General features: G+C 52.9%; 1 protein-coding gene across 6 annotated transcripts in view; it reads left to right on the top strand.

Annotated features, from left to right (window-relative positions):
• Positions 1–1,316: 1,316 nt before the first annotated feature.
• CRHR2 (corticotropin releasing hormone receptor 2) overlaps positions 1,317–18,869 on the top strand; it is a 102,317-nt gene continuing 84,764 nt past the window's right edge. For 3 of the 6 annotated variants that reach the window (XR_006354051.1, XM_043974610.1, XM_043971212.1), the window contains exons 1-2: positions 1,319–1,451; positions 14,162–14,255. Coding sequence is in view for 4 of the 6 variants with exons in the window: in XM_043974610.1 (XP_043830545.1) it covers positions 1,350–1,451; positions 14,162–14,255 (196 nt within the window). In the remaining 2 variants the exon portion in view is untranslated. Of the gene's footprint in view, positions 1,452–9,251; positions 9,333–14,161; positions 14,256–18,869 lie in introns of those variants that run through there. The other 3 variants (XM_043971994.1, XM_043973259.1, XM_043972489.1) reach the window with 3 other exon arrangements.

Raw genomic sequence — 18,869 nt, 5'->3', positions numbered from 1 at the left:
TCTCCTCCTGTAACCCCCTCACCTCCTCCCTTTCTCCACTAGCTTCTTCTCTCTTCCCTTCTTCCCCTCCTGCTCTCTCCTCTCTCATCTTCTCTCCTTCCTCTGCCTCCTCCTTCCTCCCCTCCTTTCTTTCCTTTTCCTCTCCTCCTCTTCCTTCCTCCTTTCCTTCTCTTCTCCTTCTTGGTCCCCTCCTCTTCTCTCTGTATCAGGGGCTACACCCTCCAGGCCCACGTCAGACACCTACAATCCTGCCTTGTTGTAGCCCTGCAGTACCTCTGACGTCGGGCTGATTCCTAGACCAGGCCATCCAGGTCTAGTTGGGCACCCATGGGACCTCCAGGACCTCAGCAGCTTCAGCCTTCTAGCCTCCCTCCTTGGTTCTCCACTTTGCCTCCTCATGCAGAGATCTGATGGAGGCACCTGCTCCAGAGCCTTCCTGGCTCACCAGTCTGGGCGCACAGAGTTTAGGTTGGCATTCGAGGCCCTCCACAAACTAACCTTCTTACCCTTTCAGCCTCACTTTTCTACACTCCCCTCATTGGCATTCCCTTCCCGCCAGAGAATACCCCACCCCTGGTTCTTGGAAAAGACCCATACCTTCCCACCTCCCTGTCTTTGCTTTCACCATTGCCCATTCTTAGCCTGCCCTCTTCCTAGCTCTGACTAATGAAATCCCACCCATTCCTTTGGGCTCAGCTGAAATGTCCCCTCCTCTTGGAAACCTTCCCGGACTCCCTCCCTCTTCGGACTTTTTCAGTCTAACTGAGCAGGGCTGACTGACGGCTGAGTGAAGTTACTTGTGGGTCACCATTATTTTGGTTCTCGCTGTTAGTAGGGTCTGTGTCCTGCCCCTCCCCACTCTCTGGAAGCAGCATCTCACCGCCCCCCTCCACTGACTTGCACTCAGACCTGGCCCCAGAAGGACTCCTAACCGATGCTCCAGACTGCCCCAGAGCTGCCCTCTCCGTGCCCTTGGCTTTGGAGCCACGTTTCCCCAAAGGCCCGCGGAGGGGAAGGCAGAACTGGACTGGGGAGTGGCACAGGCAGGGTCCATGGCGGCAGAAGGACGGGCTGGAGCAGCCTGGTCAGGGCCAGGGCCAAAGCCAGGCCAGGCTCATGCTATAAATAACCGGCTGGGGATGGGACAGAAGGGGTGTTGGGGACGCTGCCCTTGTTTCTGCTGGCCGGGCGGTTGTGGGGCGGGAGGGGGGGGGAAGACTCCCTGGACACGCCCATCCCCCGTATGGGTCCAGTCTTCGAAGAGGGGATGGGGGGATCTCGGGGCGGGGCAGGGCTCGAGGAGAAGGAGAAGGGGGCCGGCTCCCGCCGGGGCCCAGGCGCACGGAGCCATGGCTGCGGCCAGGGCACTGGCGCCCCCCCGGCGGAGCCTCTATGCCGCCCTCTGGGTCCTGATTCTGAAGCCCCTGGCACTGCCTCTGCTGCTGCCCCAAGTAAGTGCCCGGAGGGAGCTGGCAGGAGATCTCAGAGCACAGTGCGGCCGACCAGCCTAGGGAGAGGGAGCGAGACACCCGGGCTGGGTTTCTCAAGGCTCAGTGCATCGAGGGGGAAGGGAATGTGGGCCGGGGTCTCAGCGCAATGGGAGTCCCAAGGAGAGGGGCTGACACCCCCGAGCTGGGGATCTCAGAGAGCCGTACGTCCCGGAGGGAAGGGACCCAAAGTTTGGGGATCTCGGAGTGGAATGCGGTCGGTCGCGGCGGAGGCGGGGGAGAGTTAGGGTGCGGCCGGGGGAGGGGGCCTCAGAGAGCGGGAAGGCTGGAAGGGAGAGGGCGCTCGGTGGAGCCGAGGCGACGGGGTGCGGGAGCGAGGAAGGAAGGGCGTATGGGGTCGGCAGGCGATCTCAGAGCACTGTGAGGAGGGGCCTGGTTCTCCTGGGGGCACACAGCCTTCCCTGAGGATTTTCAGACACCCCAAAAGCTTCTCTCCTTTTCCGGGAGGATGCCCTGTCTCACGCCGCTGGCAGTTGCCTTCCCTCTCCTCACCAATCCTCGAAGCCCCAGGACTCCTCCCATCCCTCACAAACCTCCCCCCACCCCCTCCTCCTGATGTCTCTGCCTGTGCCCCTCCTGCTGTCCTCAAACTTTGGGGCCTCGGAACCCAACCACTCCCAAGCTCCGGACCCCGGGCTCGGCACTAGGACCCCTGGCACACTAGGGAGAGGTGAGCCCTCAGGTGCACAGATTTAGACTAAAAGAGAAACTTTGGGTTTTGTTTGTGTTTTTTTTTCTTTCTGGAAACCTCGTCTTCCTCTTCTAGTCTACCACAGGGGAGGGTCTGTAATATCAAAGGGGGAGGGACTGGACTGTGGTTTATGTGCATAAGAAACTCCCAAGTAAGGAAACCCCTCCACTAGGACAGGTCAGCACCTGCTTGGCAACGGCTCGGAGTAAAAATGACGTGACTTGTTTAGGTCCCACAGCCAGAAGCCTTAGAAGCAAGACCTGCTTCGTGTACCTTTCCGGCTTTGAGGGAAGCTCTCTGTTGGACCAGGCTGTGTCATTATACAGGCGGAAGAGAGATCTGGGGAGGGAGTCTCCCCTGGGAGCCCAGATGCTGCTGTAGGGTGAGCCGAAGCAGCTCCTTTGGGAGAATTAAGGAAGCTGGAATTATATTGTTTGGCTCAACTGACTGGACATCTAGATAGGCACTGTGAGTGAGGGTGTCAGACATCAAGGCAGAAAAAATACCAGGTGCAACCCTCAAGGAATATCCACCATTTAGATGGATGAGTGAGTGGGGAGAATTTGAGAAACAATCCATCAGCAATAGATAACTAGGGGGGTATGCTCTCCACTGGGGTGACTTAGGCTCTCTTCTGTGCTTGGTTCTGTTCTTCTGAACATTTTTGGACAAAAGCAGAGATGGAGTCTTTGTGAAGGGTGAAGCCAGGAGGGATGACAGAGTTTGACTCCCCAAAGATCTTGAGAGAGACACTGCGCATTAGGCTGAATCTGAGAAGGTGACATTTAATAGTGACCAATGTAAAGTCTTACATTTGGATCTAATAAATCAACTTCCCAAGTACAAATTGGGGAAGGCTTGGCCTGAAAAAGACCTTGGGGTTCTTCTAGTGGGCTACAAGCTCAATGAGTATCAACAATGGGATGTGTCTACCAAAGAAGCCAATGTGGTCTTGGGCTGCATTAAGAAGGGCCAAACTTCAGGAAAAGGGAGGGGATCACTCCACTGAACTTAGCCTTGGTCAGACTGCATGGGGAGTATTTCATTCAGTTCTGGGGGCCACAGTTGAGGAAGTTCATTGATAAAATGAAGAGTGAATAGGCAAGGACAAAGGCAAAGGGCTTTGAGTCCACGACCTGTGGAAACTGCTTGAAGGGGCTGGGTATGTTGGAAGGGGGCTGGGGCAGACACAGGCAGCATAGTAGCTGGCTTCAAGTGTTTGAAGTGTGGAAGGAAGGCCAGGCTTGTGTTACATATCTGTTCAGAGGGCAGAACCGGGAACAATTTGGGGGGGGGCAGAGCTGCAGAGAGGCAAATGTAAACTAAACATCAGGAAAGGTTTCTTAACAAGTAAAGCAGTCGGAAAGTGTGGAAGTAGCAGGTTCCCGCTCATTGGAGGTCAGTGTTTATATGTGTTGTTGTCTGTCACTTCACCCTCTGCTTGGTCTTCGTCCTAAGCCTCCATCTGATTTTGGATTAGAAAAGCGTTCTAACTCATGAAGCTCTGTTACAGTGAACCCTCTGTGGAGTCATTTCAGGGCATCTCTTGTGTCTGGGGCCTGCCCAGGTTTGCTCAGCCCTGAGGTTTGGTCTCCCATATAGCATAGTACAGCATTTTTAGTCCGTAGGGTTTTAAGTCTGAGGGACTGGATTCAAATCCAGCCTCTGCCACCCAAGTGAATGCCTGGGTAGCTGGGAAGTACAAGTCACGGCACTCATTAGGTCTCCGTTTCCTCAACCCTAAAAAGAGGGGGTGGCCAAGATGGCCTTGAACATCTCTTCCAATTCCAAAGTTATGATCCCATGATTGAAATGAGAAGGAGGGGAAAGGGCACGAGCACAACTCCCTTTTGGAGCCTCTTGAAGGCATCTCCTTCCACCTCAGCCCTTTGGTCCCAAGGATTCCTGCCTTCAGTTAACTTGCAGCTAATTTGAGCTGCCCTCCAGCGGTCTTCAGGCAAAGGCTGGGCGGCTCCTTGTCCAGTGGATTGGAGCCAGGGTGCTTGTCCAGGCCCAGGTTGGATGAGGTGGTCGCCATTATCCCTGGCAGCTCTGGGATTCTGGCATTCTGTGATGGAAGGCTTTCCTTAAAGGTTGGCACCTCAACAGAAACTTGAAGGGTAACTTAATGAATGGTACAGTGTATAGAGTGCCAGCCTTGGAGTCAGAAGGACCTCATTCTGACCTCTGACACTTACTAGCTGTGTGACCCTGGGAAAGTCACCTAACCCTCTTTGCCTTGGTTTCCTCACCTGTAAAATGAGCTGGAGAAGGAAATGGTGAACCACTCCAGTAGCTTTTCCAAGAAACCCCCAAATGGGGTCACAGAGAGCCAGACCCAACTGAAAGGACTCAACAACAAAAACAAAGATTTGGAGAGAGGGAGGTGAGAAGGGAGGGCATTTTAGCTGTGAGGGTGAGAGGAGACGTGTGGAATTCAGGGACCAGAGAGGAGGCCAGTTCAGCTGGAACATAGAGAGAATGAGGTAAATTAAGTCTGAAAAGGTTGGATGGAAGTAGACTGGGAAGGGCTTTAAATTCTGGAATGGGGTCATCGAATGAAGGAATCAGGAGATCTGTGAACATAGGAATAGAATGTCAAAGTGGGGGGAACTTTCAAGGTCATCCAGTCCAATCTCCTCATTTCAGAGGCTCAGTGGGGAGGGTTTGATGAAGACCACAATGGTATCAGCACTGAAAAGGAGCTGTCAGGGCAAAGGGGCTTGGTTGAATATGTGTCAATCCCAGAGGGCTGCCTGGAGGAGGTACCTGTCAGGAGGGCTTGTACCAACTGCAAGTTCATGAATGTCTCCCTCTTCTCTTTAGAGAAGCTTGGCTGGACTCTACTCCCAGAACAAGGGTGTCTTAAGGTTTGCAAAGGTGTCCTGTAATATGAATAGCATAACTATTATTGTCCCCATTTTACAGATGAGGAAACTGAGGCACTTGCCCAGCATTAAGAGAGCTAGTAAGAAGCATGAGATGGGACGTGACCCCAGATTTTTGTGCTTTCTCTGCTGTGCCAAGTTGTCTCTTGTACAGAAGCCAAGCTAAAGGAAATAGGGAAGGATTTTGTAGCCCTGTGCTGGCCAAGCATGGGCTAAAATTCACTTAGAAGACTTGGGGATCAGTTTCTTCCTTTGTAAAGTGAGGAGGGTTGGACTGAGAAGGGATTTCCAAGGCCCCTTCCAGGTCTGTTCTCCTGTGTGTTGATATCCAGGCACTTCGCGGGTCTTTGATTTCCTGACTTGTTCCCAGACACCCCAAGCAGTGGGGGATTGGAGTGTGTGCCCGCAGTGTAATGGAGACAGAAATTGGAGAGAGGGGTCACTTCTGAGCCTCCATCTGTCACTCGGAGTTTTGAGCATCGATATGGCCTCTGAGTGGAAGAAGGAAACAGATCATTAACTGAAAAGACAAAGGAGCCGCATCCTAGCAGATATATTGGGCAGGGGACAGAACCCAAGGCATGTGTGGTGGGGGAGGGGTAACCTCACTTCCCTCAGCCTCAGTTTCCTCACCTGTGCTTCCCACCGCCCATGCTGTTATGGCAGTGTTGGGTGGGAGAACTTTAAGGGGCCTCAATGGCCTCTCATCCAGTTCTTGGCTGACAAGAGTCCTGTAGACATCTGCTTGTCTAGCCTCTGTATAAAACCCCTGGGGAGGGGGAGTCTCCACCCCCTCACTAAGGCAGCCCCTCAGCCCAGGCCACTTTGAAGACTCTTCCTGCTGTTGAGCCCCAGTCGGTCTCTTGACCACTCCCCGCCATTGCCCATGACCACCTCAAGATACCTGAATCCAGCTCTTGGCCTCCCCCAGCCTCCCCTTCTCCAAGCTAAGGGACTTCTCCAGTTCCTTCCTCTCACCCTCACCGGGCCTGATGCCAGGCCCTTCCCCAAACTGCTGACTCCTTCTAGACACTCCCCAGCTCCTTCCGGAAAGGCGGCGCCCAGAGCCGAGCCTCTGGCTCAAATGGATCAGCAGCGAGATGAGGAGAATAAAGTGTCCCCAGAGCAGCTCGCAAGGTGCCTGCCTAGGATGCCTCGGGCTGCTGGGAGAGTTCCCAGCAGAGTAGGGGTTGGTAGGGGAGGTATTTCTCACCCAGACACTCTCCTCCGAAATGCATCTGAGTCTTTGTGAGTGGGGGCTTGGTGCTGAGCACCCTTCTCAGGAAGACAGCAAGGGTGAGGGCCCAGGCCCTGGCCTGAGAGTTAGGAGGCCCCAGTTCTCAGCCTGGCCCCACGCTTGCATCAGCCCAGCTGGGATTATAGATTTAGAGCTGAAAGAGACTTAGAGGTCACTTTATACATAAGGAACCCAAGAGGGGAACAACCTGCCAAGCAGCCTGCTGAGGAACTGGGTTCAGATCCTACCTCTGGTGATTCCTAGCCATGTGGGCAAATCCATCGCCTCTCCGGGTGTCAGTTTCCTCATCTGTAAAGTGGGTCGGTTGACCTTGATGACGCCAGAGGTTCTTGATCTAATGTCCTTGCATCTCAGAAGGAGATGGTTTCTGAAGCTTCTCCCAGATCCAGCTAGGCAATGCAAACAATAAACATGTGGGTGGGAAGGAGGGAAGGAAGGAATGGATGGATATATGGAGGGAGGGATAGAGGATGGCTGAATGAATGAATGGATGGATGGATGAATGAATGGATGGATGGATGAATGAATGAATGGATGGATGGATGAATGAATGGATGGATGGATGAATGGATGGATGGATGGATGGATGAATGAATGAATGAATGAATGAATGAATGAATGAATGAATGAATGGATAGATGGATGGATAGATGAATGGATGAATGAATGGATGGATGGATGAATGAATGAATGAATTAATGAATGGATGGATGGATGGATGAAATGATGGATGAATGAATGGATGGATGAAGGTCATGGAGGACACACAAACAGATGAAGCAGAAGGAATGTGTTGATCTTGTATGTGGGTCTCTTGTTCTGGATATTTCCATAGCCTGAATTCACTTGAGTCTCATAGCATCTCTTGGACAGTGAGGGGGCTGGGACAGGGGGACAGTGGGCTCTCCTCCCTGAGTGCCTCCAAGCAGAGTCTCAAAGACCACTTGGGGGTTGTGTTACACTGGAGGTCCTCACTACAGGCTGAGTTGGATTCAATTCTCCCTTGTGTCTCACCACAGTCCTCAGTACCCACCTCCCTGCTCTGTTGAAAGGCAAAGTCACACATATGATTTTATGATTCTATGTTCTCTTGGCTCAAATTGCTCTGTGAGCTCCCATAAAGTTACTTCCAGCACTTAACACAGTGCCCAACACATGTTGTTGTTTGACCTACATTCTTGTTTGTTTGTTTGTTTTTGTTTTTTCAGGGTGATGAGGGTTAAGTGACTTGTCTCTTCTCTCAGATTGCATGATTCAGGGGCAAAAGTTGACAAGGCTCAGGGAGTTGGGTCCCGAAGAGGAGGGGTCAGCCTCTCTGCTTGGCCCCCAGGGGGGAGTACAAAGAGGTACACCGAGGTCTGAGGTCAGGAGACAATTCCTGAGAGTTAGGGCTGGCCCCACACAGAAATAGCTTCTCTGAGAAGGGGTGAGCTCCCCTTTCCTGGAAGTCCTCAAGGGAAACTGGACCACTTCTTGGTCAGAGGAAGGGATTCATTCCATGTATGGATTGGGCTCCAATAGGGGTTCTTTGTCTTTTGTGTGTGTCAAGGTCTGACAAAGCCTCAGGCCCTGCTCAGAATTCTGTTTTTAAGTGTATAAATAAAATACCTGATTGTAGGGAAACACAGGCATTGAGAGCTTTTTAAAAAATGAGATCCTGGGCTAATCCGCTGCTGGTGAAGTTGATCCAGCCTTCTGGAGAGCAATTGGGAACTATGCCCAAAGGGCCATAGAACTGTGCATATACCCTTTGATCCAGCAATACCACTGCTAGGTGTATATCCCAAAGACATCCAAAAAAGGGAAAAGGACCTATTTATACAAAAGTATTTCTAGCAGCTCTTTTGTGGTGGCTAAGAAATGGAAGTCAAAGGAATGCCTATCAATTGGGGAATGGCTAAACAAGCTGTGGCATATGATGGTGATGAAATATTATTGTGCTATAAGAAATGACAAGCAGGATGATTTCAGAAAGGCCTGGAAAGACTTGTATGAACTGACATGTAGTGAAGTGAGCAGAACCAAGAGAAAGTTGTGCACACTGACAGCAATATTGTTTGATGAAGAACTGTGAATGACTTTATTCTCAGCAATACAATGATCCAAGACAATCCCAAAGGACTAATGAGGAAGCAGACCATCCACCTCCAAAGGAAGAACTGCTATTGATGGAACACAGACTGAAGCCTGCTGTTTTTCACTTTCATTTTTTCTTTTATTCTAGTTTTCTTATACAAAATGACTAATATGATGATGTATTACATAATTGTACATGTATAACCCACATCTGATTGCTTACCACCTCAGGGAAGAGGAGGGGAGAGAGGGATAATATGTGGAACTCAAACTATAAATAAAAATGTTTATTATTAAAAAATAAAGACACAGCAAAAATAAAAACTAAAACTAAAATGAGATCCCAGGTCCCAGGTTACCAATCCCTAGACATCATTGCTTGTGAGATCTCTTCTGACTTGCCAGATCTGTGGTTCTGTTTTTCTCTCATAGAATTGGAGAAACCTCCCTCCTCCTGCCCCGGTATACAGACATGCAAACCTGGTGCCAGTGACTAGGATCTAGTGTCCACAGGCCCTTACCTCCTCACAAGGAGCCAGTGGAGGCCCAGCAGGCACCTCTGACATTTCACGGATTCATGAAGCCACCCCATCTCCTCTCTGGCTCTGTTATGTGACCGGGGGCTGAGAACCACCTGCACCCCCAGGAGCTTCATCAGACTCGGCCAGAGTGGGACGTTCCCTCACTACAGCCACAGCAGCTGAGGAGAGCCCAGCGGCCTGGGGCCCCTCAGGATCACAGAGCTGCCGTTGGGCACAAAGGGACTGCGCAGGCCCAGGGAGAACCATGGAGGCCTCTAAGCCCAAGCCAAAGCTGAGAAGGAGCTCGTGCGAAGCCCAGACCATCAGTGACCATCAGGAAGTCTTGCCTGAAGCAAATCAACCTCTGGATCTCAGAGCGGGAGCTGTCAGGTCAGTAACCTCATTTACAGAAAAGGAAACTGAGGCCCAGAGGACTTAGAGGACTTGCTCATGACCACAAGTTCACTCCTTCTCCTCGTTCTTCTCTCTGGTCTCTCTCACATAGCTCAGAGATCCGCATCCTTCCCCTGGAGGTGAAACATCTCTGTTCTTTCATCTCCTTTGCTGCGGTCTCTGCTGGCTGCTTTCCTGGCCCCGCATCTGTTCACCTCAGTCCTTCCAAGCTTCTCCGTCATTTCGTACAGTCCATGATGTTCCCTCACCAGTTTGCTGGTGGGCAGCTGCCCGTCCCTTTCAGCCCTTCCTTTCTCCCAGCTTTCTTTCCTGATTCCCCCTCTGTTAGGGGGCCACCATGCCCCCGGCGTCTTCATTGTTACTGTTTCCCTCCAGGACCCAGAAGCTGTTCCAGGAGAATGTTGGGGACCTTGGGGTCATCTGAGAAGGTCAGCCATTCCTGAAGGCGGCAGCCCATTTCTCCTTAATAGAATGATGGTTCTGACGATGCTGATGCCTCAGTCTGAAGCCTTATAGGCTGCCTCTTCTCTCCCTAGACCAGCTGTCTGGCATTTCCAGAGCTGGCAGACTTGGACTTCCCAATGGACCAGTAGATAGGCAGGAACAGACAAAGCCCTAACTCAGGGGGAGAAAAAAGTGGGAACCCTGCGGGGGACCGAAGCCGAAGGAGTAGGGCATGCCTCCCTGCAGCCCCTGCCCAGTGTCCCCAAGACGGGGAGTGAGACAGACAGACAGACAGTCAGTCAACACTGGCCAGGCTCATCTTGTGGGTCAAGAATCGTACTAAGTGCTGAGCATTCGGAGAAAGGCAAAAGCTTGGTTCCTGCCCCCAGGAAGCTCCCCCTATGATGGGGAGACAACAGTTGCTCCTCCTCCTTGGCCCAGGATTGGCGCTGCCCTGGCCTTGTCTACGAGGGGGATGTGCTGGGGTCTTGTTTGGTCTGTGTCTCTGTTCTTGCAGGGGAACAGACCTACTATGCGCCAGGCACTACACTAAGCACTTTACAAACATCTCACTTGACCTTCCTGACAACCCTGGGAGGTGGGTGCTATTATTCTCCCCATTTTACAAATGAGGAAACTGAGGCAAACAGGTTCAGTTATGTGTCCAGGGTCACACAGCTAGTATGTGTCTGAGGCTGGATTTGAACACAGGTCTTTCTGACTTCAGGCCCAGGCTGCTTCCGGGCCTAGCTATCCTCACAGCAGCTGGGTAGGAGGGGAAGAGAGGGCTGACAAGCTCTTTGCTAAGTCCCAGGACATCTGGGCTTTCTCCTATGGTTCTGAGCCCAAGAGCCACCTCTGAGCAGAAGGTACAGCCTCAGGTCCACCCACCACCATCATGATCTTTTTGTGTTTGTTGAAGCTCGTTCTCAACCCTCACCTCTTCCAGGAATCCCTCCCTGACTTGTCCCGTGCCTCCTTTACCACTCCCCTTGTACTGGGGTGGGGGCAGAGGCCTCAGGGCCTGCTCTAAACCCCCCACAAATGGCCACGAGGCACAAGCTGGGGAGCCCCCCCTCCAGAGGCAGCTGGGACAGCTGTGATCATCAGGGAGCCCCTCCCCCACGGCTCCTCATTCTGGCTCATCCGTCTTCCCATGACAGGGATCAGGTGACGTCATGCTGCTGCCACCAGCGTGGGCATGGGAAGGCTTTATTGCCATCGATCACTGCTTTCTTCCACCCCCAGTCTTACCTCCTCACCCAGGTTCCCTCCTGCCCATCCTTTGATTTGCGCTGCTCTCTGTGCCCCCAAAGCCCCCTTCCAGGCTCTGGTCCTACCTGTCTTCTCCTCCATCTCCCCAGTCTGGCTGCTCGAGACCTCCGATCTAGAGCTGGAAAGGAACTCAGAGGCCTTTGTAACCCACCTCTACATGCTATGAATGAGGAAAGTGGGGCCAATTGAGGGCAAGTGACTTGTCTAAGGTCACACAGACTGTTTTCCCCACCAAATGCCAAGCAGGGCCTATGGTAGCTGGTTTTCCTACTCCAGAGAGACCTGGGGCTGATCCCAGAGTGGCACACCAAGGAGGTGTGTGTGTGTGTGTGTGTGTGTGTGTGTGTGTGTGTGAGTATACTGTGAGTGAGTGTGTGTGTGTGTGTGAGTATACTGTGAGTGAGTGTGTGTGTGTGTGTGAGTATACTGTGAGTGAGTGTGTGTGTGCATGTTGAGGGTGGGGAATGCTCAGGAAATGCAGGTAAATTAAGGAAAACTGGCTCAGCACCAAATAGAGACTGAACAGGCCAGTGCTGGCTTCCTTTCCATCCGGGGACCTTGGCCGACCTTGACCAGGCAGGGAGAGCCTGAGAGATGGGGCTTGTTCTGCCCTTGCCCTCCCTCCTTCCATCTGCCTTGTAGGACAGGGGCTGATAAACCTCTGAGGCTTAGAGCAGGGGCTAAATTTAGAAGCGAGCCTGTGCCAGGCGTCCCAGCCAAACCTGTGGCCAGGAGGGCCTGGAAGGGCAGGAAGGAGCTCCTGGGGGAGCCAGGCTCTGCCCTCTCTCTTCCTATGGAGTCCTCAGGTCTGTGTCCTCCTGTGGGTGTGAAACAATCCAGTTGTCACTGACAAAGGAAAACCCAGGAGGACTTTCAGGGTGGGCACGAGTGTGTGTACATGGTTATCAGTGAGTGGGGGTGTGGTGTATGTATGTGCATGTGGGAGTGTGTGTACAAGCGTATTGTGGTGGGTGGGTGTGCACCTGTGTGTGCATCTGAGTGTGTATACAATTGTGCTGTGGCGTATATATGTGTGTGTACTCATGTGTGCATGAGTGTTGCCCATGTGTACTATGGTGTGTATATGTGCATGGAGTGTGTGTACACAAGCGTATTGTGGTGTGTGAATGCACATGTACACACGTGCATTTGTGTGTGTCCCCTCCTCGCAGAGGGGCTATCTCCAGGGCATCTTCTAGGCACTCATACACCATCGTGCCCACACTTTCCATGCTGTCCTCTACTCTCCCACATACAAACCCCTCCATGGGCCAAACGCATTCCAGACCATAGCTTCTGAGCCCCCATAAGCGTGTCTGCTTTCTGCCGACTCCTGGTTGATCAGTGTGTGAATGAAGTGAAACAAATCGAAAAGCTCAGTAAAGACACAGTTGTTCTCCATGGTCCTGGCTCCTATCCTTCCCAAAGCCGGCTGCCTAAGAATGTAAAGGTTGCAGAGCACTTTGTACATATTACCTTGAGCCTCACAAACACTCCATATGGTATGTTATATAGGTACTAGTCCCATTTTTTGGATGAGAAAACAGGCTCGGTGTCAATGAGAGGCCCAGGGTCCTACTGCTTGTTATTTAGGGGCGAGATTCGAACCCGTCTTCTGACCACTTCTAGCTGTTTCTGTGAAAAGATTCTGTCCTGGGTCCTGTCCCCTAGTACAGTGGAAAGAGGACTGCCTTCTTTAGTCAAGGAACCTGACTCTTCTACTTCCTGCCTGAGTGACTTTGGATAAGTCACTTAACTTCCTGGGTCTCTGACTCCTTGACAGGAAAATGACAGGGCTGGACTAGATCATCTCTCCAGTACGTCCCAGATGTAACCCACTGAGCCTAGGAGCCCACTCTGCTGCGATCCTGTCGAAAAGGATTGGACACACTAAGGTACAAGAGGATATTAGGGAGGAATCCAAGCGCAGCAGCACCACAGCCGGCTCTGGCCTCATAGAGATCCTCTGAGCCACCCTATTTCTTGTGGCCTCTGAAACTGGAGGCGCTAGGCTCACATTCTCCCCCTGGCACTGACCCCATATGTGACTCTGGGCAGCTGCCCTTTCCCTGGGCATAGACAACTTCCAAGCCCCCTCTGACATCTTGTCAGGGGTTGGGATGAGGGAGCAAACAACCAGGAGAATGAAAAGAGAGGCCCCAGGAAAGGTTACCTGGGGAGCAGGAGGGAGAGAAGGAGAGGAGGGGGAGGCCCAGGGACAGAAGACGTCCCAGTCGGGAGCTGAACTGCTTGACCACATGATCACCTGAGCCACAGAGCTTGGCGCTCCCCCCTCGCCACGGCCACAAGCCTGGAACTCACAGCAAGTCCAACAATGGAAGACTCTTCTGGCCTGAGCTAGAACCCACAAGCGCTTCTCTTTCCTTTGGTTCCAGGCCTTGAAGGTCATTTGAGAGGCCAGAAGTATCGGTGCATGCTATGGCCAGGACAAGGGCATGAGCAAGCCTGGCTCTAGTGTGAACTCTGCCATCTCATCGCTGGGTGGCCTTGAGCAAAGATTCCTCTCTCTGGGCCCAAATCTCTGCCTCTGTAAAATGGGGTGATTGGGGTGGATGGCCCCCGAATTCCCTTCTTGCTCTGTATTCTCTGAGTCCTAAAGATCGAAGCATGAAGCTAGATCAAGGAGCCGGGGAAAAGCCCTGGGCCCAGAGCCTGGGGGTCAGCCAGAAGCAGCTAGCCTGGGACAGAGCCCTCTCTGGTCTCTCGACCTTGCAGCCCACGTTGGGGAGCCCCCGGAACTTCTTCTTTTTTTTTTTTAGTGAGGCAATTGGGGTTAAGTGACTTGCCCAGGGTCACACAGCTAGTAAGCGCTAAGTGTCTGAGGCCGGATTTGAACTCAGGTCCTCCTGACTCCAGGGCCAGTGCTCTATCTACTGCACCACCTAGCTGCATCCCCCAGGACTTCTAACAGGATCCAAGGGGGTCCAGGGGATGGGGGTTGATTGGGGTGGGGGAGGATAAGAAGAAGGGCAGGCACAGATCCTGACCCTGAGGTTGGGCCAAGGAGCAGCCAGTGTCTGTGGCCCTGCGTGCAGACCTGACAGCCTCTCCCCTCCTTCCACCAGGTCACCCTGCTGGGCGATGCCACCACAGACTTGTCTCTCCTGGAGCTGCTGGGTCACTACTGCCACCTGCTCTCCACCTTCTCTAATCTCACAGGTAAGGCTTGGTAGTGTCTCAGGTGTGGGGGGCAGGGCTGGGTGTGATAGGTGAGATGTGGAGGGCACCTGGATTGGCCACACAACCTTGGCATCCCTTGTGGCCTAGACACCTGCTGCGAGGCTTCTACTTGCACTTTTTTCTCCTGTTCCTTGCCAACCCTGAGCCCCAGGCTTGAGGAGGGAGACCGAACAGACAATAAACCTGGGAGTGGGCAGAGTGGGGGAGGCCCTTGGAGCTGAGGCAGAGGCAGAGGCTTCTCCTTAATTATGAGTAAAGATGAGCCCGCTGGACGGTAGACTGGACCTGGCTTGTTCCTGGCTCCCTGGGGTCTCGTCTCCCCAGGATGATGGCCCTGCTGGTCCCCCTGGCCGTCCCCTTACTCAGACTTGGGTGGACAATACAATCCCATTGGTCCAGGCACCACGCTAATCTGGGTCTCCTGAACTCACCCCAGAAGGAAGTTCACAGGCTCCAGCCCACCACTGAATAGCACAGAACTTTGGCCTCTCTTGTTCTGACCTGGGCCTGTTCACTCCTCCTCAGGCAGCTTGGGGGCCTCAAACTCCCGGGGGACACCATAGTAGTGTCAAGTTGGTGGCCACCCAATCAGCTCAGGACTCTGGAACTCAGGAGATGGGCCAGCCTCCGCCTCCCTGGGACTGGGATTACAGGCTTGCACCACGGTGCCGTGTGCCCATGGATGAGGCCCCACCTTCCTTATGTGGAGTGAGGATGTCCAAGCCCCAGGACTGAGGTCTAGACCAGAAGAGACAGGGAGCTTTTCAGGCCTCAGAGCCCTAGAGGAATTGCTGGTGTTGGTGTGGTAGAAGCTGCTGCTGCTGGTGATTCTCTAGCTGTGGCCAGGCAGGGCGCCTGCTTTTCCCCACACGCACCATCTCTGCTTGGATGATGATAGGTGGTCAGGAGAGCTGGTGGCGTGTGGCCACCCCTATGGCCAGGGAGATGTCTTAGTGCCTGAGGACGGGCTCAGTGGAAGCTGAGCAGCCTCCTCCACTGGTCAGCAGGGGCTAACTCACATTGGGTTTGGAACAAGGAGATACGGGTTCATGGGTTAAGTCTTCTACCTACTAATTGTGTGCCCTTGGGAAACCCACTAATCTTTCTGTCAGTCAATAAACATTTATGTGTCAAGCACTGTGCCAAGCAATGGGGGTGAAAAAGGAGGCAAAAGACAGTCCCTGCCCTCAAAGGGCTCACAGTCTTATGGGGGAGACAACAAGCAAACAAATATTTACAAACAAGTTATATCCAAATGAAATGGGAAATAAATAAAAGAAGGGGTCACTGGAACTAGGCAGGTTAGGAAAGCTTTCCTATCCATAAAACGGGGTTCAGCAAACTCTCCCTACTGACCTCATCATGAGGATGAACGGCATCCCCAAGGACCCCAGAGGCACGTGGCTTGGCCGATCCCCACATGCTCCATCACCTTCAGTGCGCTGGTGGCCCCCAGACCATGGAGCAGTCTCAATGGCCAGGACACATCTGGCTCTGTGTGGTCCTCCCTGCTTTCTATAAGTGTAACCAAGGCAGAGAGGGGGAGGGGGCCTCAAATGAGTTTTCTGGTGTTGCCTGAATGTCTATTGAGGACAGAGGGATCCTATCCCATCTTGGAGAGTCACCAATACCATACCTACCGATTACAGCTTGGCCAGCCCCAGCCCCAGCCTGAGATTCTCTTCCTGAAACTCTCTCCTTTGATTCTGCCCTTAGCATTGGAGACTTTGCCCCTGCCAACTGCCCAAGGCGTCTAATCCCCATTTAAACAAAGAATTGAGGACAACAGTAAAAATGGAGTCACTATCCCACCCCAATTTCTGCTGTTCTAGGGAGGCAGCAGGAAGCACATGCTGCCCCAGGGCAGTGCCCTTTGTACCCACCACCCCACAGTTCTACAGGCTCCTTCCCTAGAACCTCCCAGCACCAACAGGGAAAGTCCCCTGAAGCCTGGGTGTGCTCACACCAGCAGGGATAGCTTCCCTTTGCCAGCTGCTCTACCTCCCTGCGTCTGCCAAGCTGGCCTGCACTCTCCTGCCAGGCACCCTCGTCCACCTTCCAGCTTTCTCCCAGCAGCCTGCTTCCCTCTCCAAGGATGTGTGGCTGGGCTTTTCTGGGGCACTTAGCCTCAGCTTCTCAGTGGTGGAGACTTGGGAAGATCAAGACCAAGAGAGAAGGCAGGAAGATGAACGTTCTGGGTAGAGGAGACTTGGGGGCCTGGAGGCAGGAGGAGAGGGAGCCCAGTGTCAAGAAGGAAATGGGGGAGAAGGAGAAAGGGGGAAAGGGGGAAAGGGAGGCAGGAAGGGACCTAGGGGCCACAGAGGCCAGCCCAGCAGCCCATTCCATGGGTAGATGGGGACTGAGAAGAGGACGGAGGCCCTGGAGCCAACAGTGATGTCATTAGCTGGTGCATTTGGGGGCCTCAGTTTAACCTGTCAGTGCCTACCCCCAAATGTAGGTACTCAGGGCTCTATCCTTCACCCCTCTTCCCCAGCTTTGTCCCTGAAAAGCCTGAGGGAGCCACTGTGAGCCACTGCTCTCTGGGGCTTCAGAACCTGACCTGGTCAGGGTCGCTAGGGACCTGAGAGGACCTCTGGTCACTCTCCATTTTACAGGTGGGGAAACTGAGGCCCAGCAGACATAAGGACTTGCCCAAGATAGTCAAGGGTCAGAGCTGAGGTGTGGCCTCGGGTCCTCTGACTCCACTGTGCTGCAAAGTCAATGGATGTTAGGCAGATCCTCAGTTACATGATTTTACATTTCTCTAGTTATTGGTGGTTGCCGTTAACAGCTTGGCTTTCTTCCTTAGAAAACTGCCTAGGAAGTGTCCAAGGCTGGATTCAGACCCAAGCCTTGCTGACTCCAAGCCCCAGACTCTTCTCTCACAACCTCTAGTTACTGCCTCTCCCCACTCCACATGCCCCGCTCAGTTATTCAGGGTTGTCTGAGAAAGGAGACTCCCCCATCAGCCTTCTTTTGGAAAGGGATGGGAACTTGTCTTTCAATAAGGAGGGCTAAGTCAGGGTAGGGGGGTATCCAATAGTCCCCGAGCTCAGCAGGGAGTGAGGGCTTTCCCTTTAATTGGACAAATGTTTGTTCTCTCTTCTGCCCTCATCTTCATTTGCATCTCCCTCTGGAGGACAGGAGGGCACACTGTGAAATTGTTTCATTACCAAGCAGTGGCCTTTTCTTACAAATTGTCAGACATCTTCTCCCCTCTCCCATGTTCCATGTATTAGGAAGTCACCCCAAAGACAACTCGCCAGCCTACACAGATTCTGCAGCTCTGGATGACACCAAAGAAGCAGAGCCCCTCCCTTCAACCCTCAGGGAGGGAGCAGATTCACAACGTGTCCTACCCATGGGTTTGCAGACAGTGAATTAGGACTGTTTGGGAGAAGGAGAAGCTGTTCGGTATAACCAGTCCAGGCATGGGAAGAATGCCTTCATTGGGGGATCTGGGGAGCATCAGGAAGACCCCATTACACACACACACACACACACACACACACACACACCGGACAGCCAAGGAACAAAGGACAACACTTGGTCAACATTTAGAACATGGTGAGAACATGAGCTGAGTTCAATCTAAGCAAGATGGCCTGAGGCAGCATGGTACCATGGAGTCCAAAGCTCCCTCCTATCTTTACTACTGGTTTTACCTTGGATAAGTCCCTTCTCCTCTCTGGTCTTTATTTTCTTAACTATAAAACGAGAGGGGGTCACTCCACGACTTCCAAGATTTATCTCAACTTGAGATCTGATTATTATCACATGGCAGGGCAGAAGACAATAGCTCGATAGCCTATGCCCTCCAGTGGCATTCCCCAGATGTGAGGTCAAGTTGGGTGGCAAACATGCCCTGTGGCAAACGTGAGACGGGATGAAGAGAAGTGTCGCACTGGAGGCACATTCTGCAGTCCCCATGACTCGGGCAACTATGTCAACGTGTAGATCCCTGCACGCATCAGAGTAAGAAAAGACTTCCAAACCGAGACCACAGGACCAGGGTTTCCCCTCCCAGGGGGATTCAGGCTGAGGATGGGCTGGAGAGTCTGACTGAGCTCCCTTATAGCACCGAGACACTGTCACAGGAAGTGCTTGTTGACCCCTTAAGGGTGGTGCTAGGGAGTCGGGAAGAAAAAGACCAGTCTTGGCTGGAGGAGTCCAGGGAGGCTCCCTAGTGGAGGTGGCAGGAGAGGTTTGCTGCCTCCTTCTCTCCCCACTTCCCTGCCTCTTCCTGCTACCCCTCTTGCTTTTCCTTTCAGGTCTGGGCTTCCTATCTATCTCCTTCCTTGCTTCCTCAGACTGCCTCCTACAGGATGCTTTCTGAGGTTCAGACTTCTTTTTTCATTGCCTCAGTCCTACCTTGGTGCCAAGGGCATCTCATTTGGGCTGCGATCCACCTCTCTGGGCATGCAGTGCCCATTGAGTTTGCAAAGAAGCCAGAAGAGTTCCCTCATTGACTTAGAGATGTTTCCTTCGCCCCGCCCAGAAGCGCAGGTTGTGGTGGTTGGGAGGGACTTTGGCAGCCTCTGCCCCACACTATGTGGACTCCCACCAGAACTGTCCTGATGAGCGCTCGCCCAT

Source organism: Dromiciops gliroides, chromosome 1, assembly GCF_019393635.1.
Source record: "Dromiciops gliroides isolate mDroGli1 chromosome 1, mDroGli1.pri, whole genome shotgun sequence".
Classification (NCBI taxonomy): Eukaryota; Metazoa; Chordata; class Mammalia; order Microbiotheria; family Microbiotheriidae; genus Dromiciops; species Dromiciops gliroides.
This window is presented reverse-complemented; position numbering and strand designations above follow the sequence as displayed.